General features: G+C 36.4%; 2 protein-coding genes across 6 annotated transcripts in view; one reads left to right on the forward strand and one right to left on the reverse strand.

Annotated features, from left to right (window-relative positions):
• LOC145678325 (uncharacterized) overlaps nucleotides 1-12,089 on the forward strand; it is a 57,686-nt gene that overhangs the window by 15,922 nt on the left and 29,675 nt on the right. The gene's annotated exons all lie outside the window — the stretch shown is intronic.
• On the reverse strand, nucleotides 6,182-6,832 carry LOC145679283 (uncharacterized). Its single transcript, XM_081749871.1, has one exon. The coding sequence runs from the start codon at nucleotides 6,830-6,832 to the stop codon at nucleotides 6,182-6,184; it is 651 nt and encodes a 216-aa protein (XP_081605997.1).

Raw genomic sequence — 12,089 nt, forward strand, 5'->3', positions numbered from 1 at the left:
ATCCTAATAAAATTTTTTGTTCACTCAGTATGATCTCACAGATACGTTAGTTACATTTAAGCATATTCCGCTAATTGAAATGCTCATTGTTTACATTGCGATAAAGACTGTTAACTGAGTAACTTATTTAAATCAATACAGTTTCTTTTGATTCACATGTTAACCATGCTTGGTAACAAAAATTGCATCTTCTTGTTTCAATCTTTTTATGATTTTATTATTCTTAGAGTATGTACGATAATAGTAAATTTTCTTATTGTTTTCTTCAGTTGTTTTCTTTGCTGAATTACTAGAACCACTTAATATAGGGTTCACACTGACCGTTAAAGTCAACGAAAGTAATGTGATGAGTCAGGGAAATATTTCCAAATATGCGAAAGTCAGGGAAATATATTAAATTTTACAGTAGGGTCAGAATATTTTCTTCAGCTGCCACAGAATATAGAAAGAGTTAGAACGCCTTAGGCGAGCCGGCAGTATGCGTTTGCGTACACCGGCACCCACACAAGAGTTTAGTAACAAACCAAAATATTTCTTAATTAGTAAACAAAGTTTCTGCAAATACCAATTATAGCTCTAGCGGAAACGTTGCAAAGTGGAACACGAACTCAGCTAACGACGAATTTGAAGATCTTAGTTTCTTACAAGATAGCGCTGGTCCCGGCCAAGACTAAACTTCCAAGAGATTGGTGTTCGTTATCTCGATTAAAGCTTCATAGCCACCAACCCTTTTGGGATCTTAGTTGCAAAGCAAAAGAATGTATTTTTTTTAGTATGCCTGCGGTTTATTAGTCCTATTGGTAATACAACTCCAAGAGCCTCGGGGCGTTGTGTTGAAAAGTGTATATATAAAAAGTTAGTAACTTAAGTAACTTGTCCCAATCAACAATTACTTGAACAAAAGAAACTCACTAACAAAGCAAAACAAAAACTTCACTAGGCTGGGAGGGCACGAGTCAGTCCTAGTAGAAGGTTAGAGTATACAAGTGTAACTATTTGATCTACCGGTGAGTTACGGGCTAGCTAGGCAATGAAGTATAGTCTAACCGAACCCACATCAAAGGGGGGAGCAACAGAACTTCGACAGTCAGCTTCCTAAGTTAACCAACAGTTTCTAGCGTTATGTCCTGGCTGTAGTCAAGCTTGCAGAAGCAGATTGCGAAGTTCGAAGGAGTCAGACCTTGACCGTCAGTTTTCTAAGCCGACCCTGGATTATGGGCAGACACCTTCTTGTCGTCAAGCTTTAAGAAACAGAGTGCCAAGTAGAGATGCAAAAAAGCCGGCTTTTTTGAATCGATGGTTTTTTTCACATAAAAAGCCGGCTTTTTTGGAAAAAAACCGAGAATTTTGGAAATTTTGGCTTTTTTCATTTTCATGATTTTTCTATCCAAATAGCTTTCTTATAGTATATTCTATAGTTAGATAAGATTTCCACGACCTGAATGCCATATTTAGCTCTGTAATTCACCATCAAGATGGATGGAGCACATATTTTACGAATTAATGCTAACATGAAGAATGTAGTATTTGAGGGCAATTTTACAGGTTATTTAACTTTATTTTAACTTTTGAGTTATCGACATTTTTTTCCTTCTCTAGATCATTTTAGTTTGTCATCCGTGTTTCATTTCTAAGAGCTTAGTACTCCAGCTTCTAGCACGAAAGTTAAACTTACGTTTTTCTATATATCCGTCAAAGCATACGTTTTTCAATATGTCCGTCAAACCGTATTTGCACATTTCTGTTATACTGTAGTTGTGCAATGATTTAGCAATAATTTTCCAGATACAACCTTGAATACCAATTTATACAAATAATCAATAGCGGATTTAGAAAAGTACTTTGGGAGGGGTTTCTCTGATTGTTTCGTTTTCTAAAAAGTCCTAATTTTATTTGGGAGGTGCTTGAAGTTTATGAGTACAGGCATAAATAATATTTCGTTTCGTTTATATGTTTAGCAATAATCTTCCGGATACAACCTTGAAGATCATTTTATACTGAGAATCAGTGGCGAATTTAAAAAAGTGTTTTGGGAGGGGTTTTCTTACTACTAATGTTTAGTTTTTCTAAACATTCGTAATTTGTATTTGACGGGAGCTTAAAGTTTATGAGTAAAGGCATAACTAATAGATATTTCGTTCGTTTTAGACATTCCACAACTTTGGAGAACAGGCTTCAGTCCGAAAGACCGATCCTCTAACCTTCGCAAAACCGTCACTGCTGGTAATTAGTAATAATAACGATTTAAAAACAATAAGAAAGGAAGTCGGCCAACTCCTACACTCCTAGTCGGCCAGTACACGCACTATTTCTACATTCTCAGGTGGAATGAAGGAAGGCTTTGTCAGAATGGTCGAATGCTGGGTTGAATCCCGGACTTCCCGATAGAAGCGCAAAAGCCAACCACTCAGTCACGTTTGTTGTGTAGTTGTATTTAGCTTAACTTAAATATATTCCGTAGTCTTTTTTTTTTTTTTTTTTTTTGTTCCGTAATGATATGTTGAATCCCTCTTGTTAAAAATTCAGAAAACTTGAGGACTGGGTAAACCGTGATGGTGGTCAAGGGCGCCCATGTTGTGGTTTCCAAGGAGGGGAAGTATAAGCGACGTTTCAAAAATAGTTTCAAATTTTGCTGTAACTAATGTAAAAATCCTATTGGATTTTCAATATTCTGAAGTACATTTTCCTCTAGGGGGGGCAAGCGCCCCTTTAACCCCCCTGATGGGCGCCCTTGATGGTGGTTATAAAAAACTTGACTGTAGAATTTCAAGAATATACAGAACCATGTGCAGCCTTTAATTGTGTCATACAAATCTAAGTATTTCTCTTATGTTTTATTTTAATTTTATTTTGTTTCAAAAAGAGGGTATGGAATATTTTGAAGTAAAAATACTACATACAATTTTGCTAGTTATTTGTGTATTTTTTGAAAGAAGTTTTTACTCTTAGGGTTGGCTCATTTACACCAGCTTTTTTTTTTTTAATAACTGGTTTAAACTAAAAAAATTAAAAGAACAAAAATGCGAATCGTGTGAACTTCATAGTGACGTTTCACATGTCAAACCATCTGCATTAGTCTTATTTCCTTTTCACCTTTTAATCAAGGTGTCCCATGTTCAATTGTCGGTCGAACCACAACCCTTCTTTCATGTGTAAACCAAGTACTCTTTCGGATGTCACTTTAAGCGAAAGTCTTCTCCTTGATAACCTCGGTATTACGTAAGGATGTTAAGCCTAAACATACAAAACGAAACCAAATTATATATTTCTGCATGCCTGTTGTTTTATAAAGAAGCGAAGGTTGCTTAAATATATTGATTAAAATTGGTAAAATTTATCGATTGCCTACTTAGCTTCCAACATTAGCTTGGATTGGACTTTCAATGATACCTACATACTAAATTTGTAATTTAATACCTCAGTTTTAGAAAAATAAACACACTGCTGAACAAGACTGCACTTATTTAATATAAAAACACATTTACACGTGACGTTTCGATCTTCTATCCAAGATCCTCATCAGACGTGAGTGTACGTCTGATGAGGATCTTGGATAGAAGATCGAAACGTCACGTGTAAATGTGTTTTTATATTAAATAAGTGCAGTCTTGTTCAGCAGTGTGTTTATTTTTCTAATTTTATTCGCAAGACGTTGACTATGATTGTGTGTCACTCAGTTTTAGCGTACTGATTATAATACGTTGACCTTTAAATTTTACATGCAAATTAAATTTTACAGGATTTTCCCGTTATTGTTTTACATTTAAAAGAATGACGGGATTTTCCCGATGGCTAGGGCGGGAGTTTCTCAATTTAAGAAATTTACTGACCGGACTTCTTTAAGCTTATGGGACCTCTTCCAGCATAACCCCGTTGTTGAATAATAACACCAAGGCGAAACAAACTTATTTCTTTGAATATGTAATACAAACACATAAAGCAAAATATCTAAATCAAAAAACCTGGTTTAAACCCCAAAAAAGCCTGGTTTAAACTGCCCCCCCAAAACGGGTTTTTGGCATTTTCAAAAACAACCACGGTTCTTGCCAACTCTGCTTACTTTTGTATATAGGAGGTTAAAATGTGTTTATTATATACATTGGTTAATCCTTTGGAATTCATAATGTAAAAATGTTGAAGTAAAATTGCTTAAAATATCTTTTCGAAATTCATGGTTTACTTTCGAGGTTTTATATTCTTATCGGCATCAACCACTAATTAAATGACTTTCTGTGTTATAGAGAAGCGAAACAAAGTCTGCTTTATCGATTTAAAGCAGAATTTTGAAAAAAGCCCAAAATTTCCCAAGCAAAAAAGCAAAGCAGAAAAAAGCGAGTTTTTTTCCAAAAAAGCCGGTTTTTTTCCGAGCCCTTGCATCTCTAGTGCCAAGTTAGCCAAGAGTATGAGGTATGAAGGCCTCCGGGGCAGCCGGGCAGGGTGAGGCAGAGAGACAGGAGGGTTTACTAAATATCACTCGGAGTTCTGGGCTAGGTCATACCTAAGACACTGCAGACTCCGTCTACATAGTACAAGCTTGAGGGACCTCAAAGCCAGGGATAAGGTGTCGAAAAAGCACAAAACTTCAGTGTTTAACCTTTTAGACCCCGAATTGCTTTGTCATTAGACTACATTTTTTATATTTCATAGAATAGGTCATTTTGTTCCTATTTGGGAATATTTTTTGGTATTTTTTATTTGTTATTTTTGTGGCTTTTACAGGTATGTTCCCGTTTGGGAATCTCGGCGTTTCAAGTGAATATTTTATATATGACTAATAAAGTTTTATTTGTTGCACCTGGGATATATTATATTATCACTATTAAATTAAATATTACAATTGACACTATACTTTTAGTTTTTTCTTGAATTTCAAAATTGACATAGAATATGACATTTGTTGCTTCAAACAGTAATTAGTACAGCTCACTGTTCAAACATATACAGTAGATCTTCAATGGTACAATGGGAAACACTGCTGATGAAGCATTATGTCAGTCCTGTCATTGTTTTCTTGTATTTTTATGACACACATCACACCGACCTATTTTGGGGCCGGGTCGGTTAACAATCACAGGTTCGCTGTGCAACAACGCCAGTGTAATTTCTCTCCGGAACTGAAGATGCGCCATACCACCTTGTTTTTTCTTATTTATTTCTGAATATAAAAGACATGGTGTTACTACTGCAATATTTAGTGCGTTGTTGAACAAATTCCACCACCACTTTTTACTTCGTAACTGTGGACAATAGCTTCCTACTTCTCGGTCAATAATCTTAACACTCCCATACCGGAGTTGTACTTTGAAATCAAATGCGGCTGCGAGATTTGAATTCTTCCGTGCTTAGATTTGGAGAACGTTCTGGCAGTTGAGACAGGTTCGTGTGTGGCAAAGTTAGAAGCAACCGTCACAATTGCATTGACATTCCATTTGCATACATACACGTTCCCATCACAGCGATAGTCAAAATAGCCTTATCCTTTTTCAACATCTCTTTCGAACTTGTGCTTGGAATCCTGGGTTCGATCCCAGCCCCCGCCCAGTGAACTTTGTGGTGGACTAATACCGTGTGTGTGGGTTTTCTCGGGGTTCTCCCGTTTCCTTCCACTTTCCTCATTCCACCATTTCATTTATTTCTCATCATCACCGTCCCCTTTAGCCTAACCGACATAACAGTGGGACGTAAAACTCAAAGATTTCATTTTCTTTCGAACTTGGCAAAGGGCATTGTTTGGTTCGGTTTTCCCTAATTGTGCCTATTCGTTTCACGTGCAATAATCTCAGTTCGTTTACGAGATCATAGGAAGCAAAAAAATATCAAAATAGACCTCATGTTGTTTTGGATTTGGCGAAATACTTATATGCTTCACTACTCCTGACCCAATTGGTTCTCTTGATTCACCACCTTTCTTTCCACCGTATTCCAAGTGATAGGGATACCTATTTGATGAACATATCATCTAAATTTTATATCCAAACCTTATGAGTTTGTCCCGAATGAACATTTTACAAGAGTGATGGCCATAATAGGCCATTGATTCACCATTACTTAACATCTCATGAAATACACGAAACTGACACAGGTTTTTTAAAAGTTCATCGTATATAGGTGAAATCTTGGCAAATTCATCTTCAGGTTTCATTGTAGCATTATCCATCACATGGAAAAACCGCTTTATCTGTCAAAAACGACCACGAGACATAAGTTTGGGCACGATGGGAACAGACGTGTCTTCTGCAGTACTCCAATATATATCTTCTTTGGGGACACCGTGATATCTACTCAAAAGTAACAATCCACAAAACTGGGAAATGTTATCAGTACCTATTTCCAAAGAATGTCCTTTCTGTAAGGCATATAATGCGGTCATGGCTGCCAAATGTTCAAAATATTCAAGAGGAAGAATTTTTCTGAAGAACTCAATACTGTTCAACGAAACTAGTTCAGGATGTTTTTCACACAAAGGCACAATTGCTTCCGTCCGTAGTTGTGAATGGAACGTAATGCTTTTCTTCCATCTACGTAAATTTTCATTTCTGACCTGTGTACTAGCAGTCAAACGCTCAGTTTGCGCCTCGTTCAGCGTTTTGCCAATGGAAGCACAATCTAATTCGGATTTACCGGTACTGCTTATAATTTCAAGCTCATCACAAATATCATTCGGCTCAATGGGAATCAAATCTGCATCATGTATATGCTCCTCGTCCGTTAGATCAGCGTTCTCATCAGGGGGAAGAATATACATTTCAGCATCAGATATGTCTGAAAATTCAGAATCAGGAAGTGTCTCAAAATATTCACGAACTTCTTGTAATGTTAAAAATCGTTTCATAATAATGTGTTTGCAATATACGCAGATAATTCAATAACCTCAACAATAAGCCACCATCTAAGACACCTTGCAATGCAAACCACAGTTTACTTCTACTTAGTGTTCCTGGGGAGGAACCAAATAGTAGTTACCAACCTGAAAAAATTATTTGGTTTGCGCGCACGACATTAGAGTCAAAGTCGAGCTCAGAAAAGTTCCTCTGCTTAGGAATAAAAACAGTGATTTTAACACGTCATGCTGATAACAAACTTCATACTAAGATTGGCCTATCCAAAGGTGCCTGGACGGAGCTGACTGAGGAAGAAAGATTCTGTTTGAGCACATGCTATGTGTGATTGAATGTTGGACTCCCTGTACTTGTGCGTGTTGCCCCGAGACCCTGGAGAAGCCTTGAACATCGAAATATGCAATAATCGTACATAGTAATAAGATTTTATATATTTGTACCATGAATCACCATTCATATAATTTATATATAGAACACACTTTTAAAATATATATAATATCTGCAGTTTAAGAAAAGAAAAAGAAGCTTCTTTACCTGGCATCTGAAAACAAGGATGAAAAGATTTTTAAACACACAGACTATTAGCTCTTCCTTAACCAGTTTCTACAACTAATAATATTAATAAAATACTCCAAAGATTACATATAGTAGACATTGAGTTGTGAAACGTAGATATTTCCGTATTGACTGAAGGGATTTCATTAACGACCAGCGCGAGGGGAGATATTAAGCAAACTGAAGCAAGAAAAGAAATAACTCCTTGGCTCTAACAGAAAACAAAAAGTCTTCAACAGAAAATTGTATTTAAAAAGAAGTAATTAAAATACTAATGTGGTTGCGCAAAATAATAATGCAAAAAATAAGAAAAAATTGATCAAGAATTTGCGCTCACTATAGGCTCAAGGAATAAAAACCATTTTAAAAAGATGATAAAAAAGTACAAAAAGATTATCTAGAAATCATTGGTAAAAAACGAAGTGTCTTAATTTCAAGCTTTGAAACAAGACTAAATTAAATAAAAATTCGAAGAAAAATTAAATTAGATTACTTGGTTGTAGAAAATCATATCATCGTAGGTATACTGTCATTTTTTTCATGTCACCGCAAAACCAAAAGCTTCCATGCTCCACTGTATTCCGCTACTCAATTCAAGTACGATTTCGTTTTGATGTCGTCCATTAATTGTAGTTTTCTTCGCCCCCTACCTCTCTTTCCTGCTACCATACCCTCTAGCACGTCCCCCTTCATAAGGTTCTTTCTTAACCTGTCTCCCAATCCAGTTTCCTTTCCTCTTAATAATATATAAGATTGTTCTTTTCTCTCCAACAATTTCTAACATCCTCTCATTCATTTCTAACATTTATTTTCATCTCATATTCTCAACATCCTTTCCACAAGTTTTCTAAGATCTTACTAATTTTTTTCCGATTCCGCAACAATTGCCATATCATCTGCAAACCCTATACACTTAATCATTCTACCTCCTACCGAAATGCCGTCTTCATTATGTAGGCTCTTTTTCACTGTCTCTTCTAGATAGATATTAAATAATGTTGGTGAGATATAGCATCTCTGTCGAACTCCCCTTCCAAGTGCACCCTGTCATTTTCTTCCGTATTCCAACATATACTTGTTAGTTCATATATCAGTTTTTTATGTGTGTGATCTTTCCATTCCCGTTCAATTTTCTTTAAAACTTCCAATAATAATTCTCAGCTCACACGAGCAAAAGCCTTTCCTAGATCAATAAATACCACAGACAGCTGTTTCGCTTTATCTATAAACCTTTCACCCATCACCCATAATAATCCAATTGCGTCTCTTGTACCCTTACCTCTTCTAAAGTGTTCCTCCTCAACTTTTTGGTTTGTTCTTTCATACAACCTTCTATTGGTGCCTTCCATTTCACTTCAGGCAGAGCATGTACCATCACCATCTCAGATATTGTTGAAACTTTTTTTTTATAGCAAGTAGACATGTTTTTAAGAGACCAATATTTTTTTGGTTTGTCGAGAAAAATTTTCCCATCAAGTACTGGGCCATCAAAGACGGAGAGTACAATTTATGAATTGCAGAAGACATTGAAAATGGTTAACTTCGGTGCCCCATCATTCAGCTATGGAGACAGGTAGAGTTATAATTCTTGTTGTGGTATGTACATAGGGATATAAATAAACTATATTTTCTTATAGTTTGGTTTGCGCATGCGCATCTTTTTGTACATAAATTAACAAATGAACGTCAATTTATCTGAAAAGTCGAAGTTTGCGAATTTTAAAATCATGTTTTCACAGTTGGTAAGACTAGGTACCTGCTTTCCGAAAAAAAAAAAAATGTATCGCTTCTGTATGGAACTGTTTTGTTGCAAAAAATTCGAGAAATCGTCATTTTTTAAAAAAAATGCCATTTTTGGGCGCTATTTTCTCGAAAACATCATCTTTTAAAATTCTAAAATTTTGTCAGATGGTTCAACCTTACATGAATAATACACACACCAATGCTCGACCAATGCTTCATGAATTAACTACAGCCTTTTGAACTTAGCGAAGTTTCGTTAACTTCGATGTCACAGTTAGCAACACTGGAAGCAATAAAAAGTGCAATGATTTGATGATATTTGTGGTTCGCATTCATTAAATGAAGAATAAAAGGTTTTCTTGACTGGTGTTTATTATTTTGATCAAAAACGCTCTCTGAAATAGTAAAATGACCCTCTCCCTGCTCCGCTGTTTTCTTAAACAGAAGTAATCTGAGATGGAAATTACGATTACGAAACACACAAATTTTATTTGAAATGGCCATCGAATTAATTCTGATTTGTAAAAAGCGTGAACTATTACCTCAGTGGTGGTTTGGAATGCTCCAGACAAAGTCTCAATTAAGTGCGATGTCATTGCAGTGATTGAAAAAGGACAAAAAGTTTAAAAAATCGAAACCTTTTTTTACACGTTCCATCAAAGACATTTACGGACTTTTTAAACTGTACGATCCCAGTATAAGAATGGGTCAGTCGGAGTTTTATATTATTCGACTAAAGTGGGTCAGTCCGCAACCTGCGAGGGAAGTGTGTGTGTATTGTGCAAATTTTAAGTTAGCTGCTACTGCGTTGCAACAAATCAAAGGTGCAGCCTGTATTGAAGCTGTCATGAGTGACCTATTTCCTTGAGTAGTATGATCCGTAGAAAATGACAGTTGTCTTCAGAAATGTGGTGCAGGCCTGCAACCAGAGGTGGACTAGTGGGGCCTGCCTCCCCCCCAAACAAAGTTTTCGTATCCCCTCCAGACCTTAATACAAAATGCTATTGTTAATACAAAAAACAAAATTTAGCTATTTGTAAGAGAATTTTTTTTTGATTTGCCCCCCTAACATCCATGCCTCCGCGAAACCTCTGTGGTTGGTTGCGGGCCTGATGTGGTGAATGTCCTGGATTGGAAGGAATAAGTGTGGAGTCTAATTATTTATCCTGATGAAAATGAAAGTGTTACGTATGCCATATGGGAAAACAATGATCTCCTTAAAAGACTGTGCCACTTTCTGTTTTCGTATCGTACATTGCTGGTTTAACTGTAAGAATTGTAATTCATGACTACATCAAGAAAATCCAAAGAGAATTAATTCCTACCGCAAAGCATCGTATAAAATTTCAAGGTACAAATTCTATTTTATTCATGTGGACTTAGTTGAAAACTGGACTGTTATTCTGCAAAGTGAAATTCAGTTATCACCGGAATATGAAACAACTGATAGTTTTGTTGTAATAAGCGACAACAAAACACACAATTCGGCTCATGTACTCAGCCATAGACAGGATTCTAAAAATACTCGAACAAGAGCGAAAATATAGGTTATATAAAAAGGTTCGTATACGTGAAAGTAAGTGTCTATAATTTCCCAAACCGTGTCAAGTGATTTCTTATAGTGTTGGATCCCACTTTAAAAATCGCTTTCAGATTATCGAGATGCAGACGGGTTCGATAAAGCAGAGTTTTTCCAGTGAAACCAGCCATGTAAGGGTCTTTGTGACGGTATTGGGGGGGGGGGGGATTGTAAAGAATGAGGCAACGCGGCATAACCTTAGGCGAAAATAGATACATAGTATTAAAACCGCAAAAGAATTCGTGAGTATAGTGCAAGTATAAACTTCGGGTATTACTCTCGTTTTGTTGCCTGGAACTGAATTCGACAACTTCCGGAAGAAGAAAGAAAACAAGAATGGGAAAAGTGTGCGACCGGTAACTGGTATTCAACGAAGTCACCTTTGGCTTCCGGAAAATGGCGAAGTTCTTATGGCAGTAACGGGTCACCATGAACTAACTTCATGTTTCCCCCAAAATCGAGCTTCTGCAATTCAAAGTGTAGATTTAAGAAGTTTAAAAAAAGGAACTTTTGTTACATACATATACGTATGGTAGCCAGTGATGTGTAGAAGAAATATTATGAAAAAATCATGAATTATGTAAAGTTGAAGTGCTGTTTAGCCTTCCACATGGACCTTCACATGCGTACAGGTTTCCAGAAGAGCATAAAAGTGAAAACAAGTGTTTTGTGACTATCGACAATGCCCTGCGCAGGGGCAGATCCGGGACGGACTTCTGGGGCGAGGTTGTAATACTGCTTCTTAGAGCTACTTTTAAGAACTCCAAACTCTGGGATGGATTTTATTTATATATAAGAAAGTTTCTTCTCCTGAAGAGGGGGGGGGGGCGATCTTCCCCCTGGATACAACCCTGGACGAGTTGTGAGTGCACCAACACCTATTGGGCATCTGCACGGTTCCATGCTATTAGCTAAAAAGACACCAAGCAAGCAAATGATTGGTCCATGTGAAAAAAAATCAGTGAAATTTTGTTTCCGAAGACCATTTTAAGTAAGTGAACTTCAAATTTGTGTAATTCGTAATCGTAATTTCCACCTCAGATTACTTCGGTTTAAGAAAACAGCGGAGTAGGGGGAGGATCATTTTACTATTTCAGAGAGTCTTTTTGATCAAAATAATAAACACCAGTCAAGAAAACCTTTTATTCTTCATTTAATGAATGCGAACCACAAACATCATCAAATCATTGCACTTTTTATTGTTTCCAGTGTTGCTAACTGTGACATCAAAGTTAACGAAACTTCGCTAAGTTCAAAAGGCTGTAGTTAATTCATGAAGCATTGGTCGAGAATGGTATTTGGTGTGTGTATTGTTCATGTAAAGTTGAACCATCTGAGAAAATTTCAGAATTTTAAAAGATGGTGTTTTCGAG

The sequence above is a fragment of the Thermobia domestica genome, chromosome 2, assembly GCF_964235325.1.
Source record: "Thermobia domestica chromosome 2, izTheDome1.hap1.1, whole genome shotgun sequence".
Lineage (NCBI taxonomy): Eukaryota > Metazoa > Arthropoda > Insecta > Zygentoma > Lepismatidae > Thermobia > Thermobia domestica.

What these genes read in the sequence shown, in the direction of transcription:
- LOC145679283 (XM_081749871.1), bottom strand. Translation starts at nt 6,832, where the DNA reads ATGAAACGATTTTTAACATTACAAGAAGTTCGTGAATATTTTGAGACA.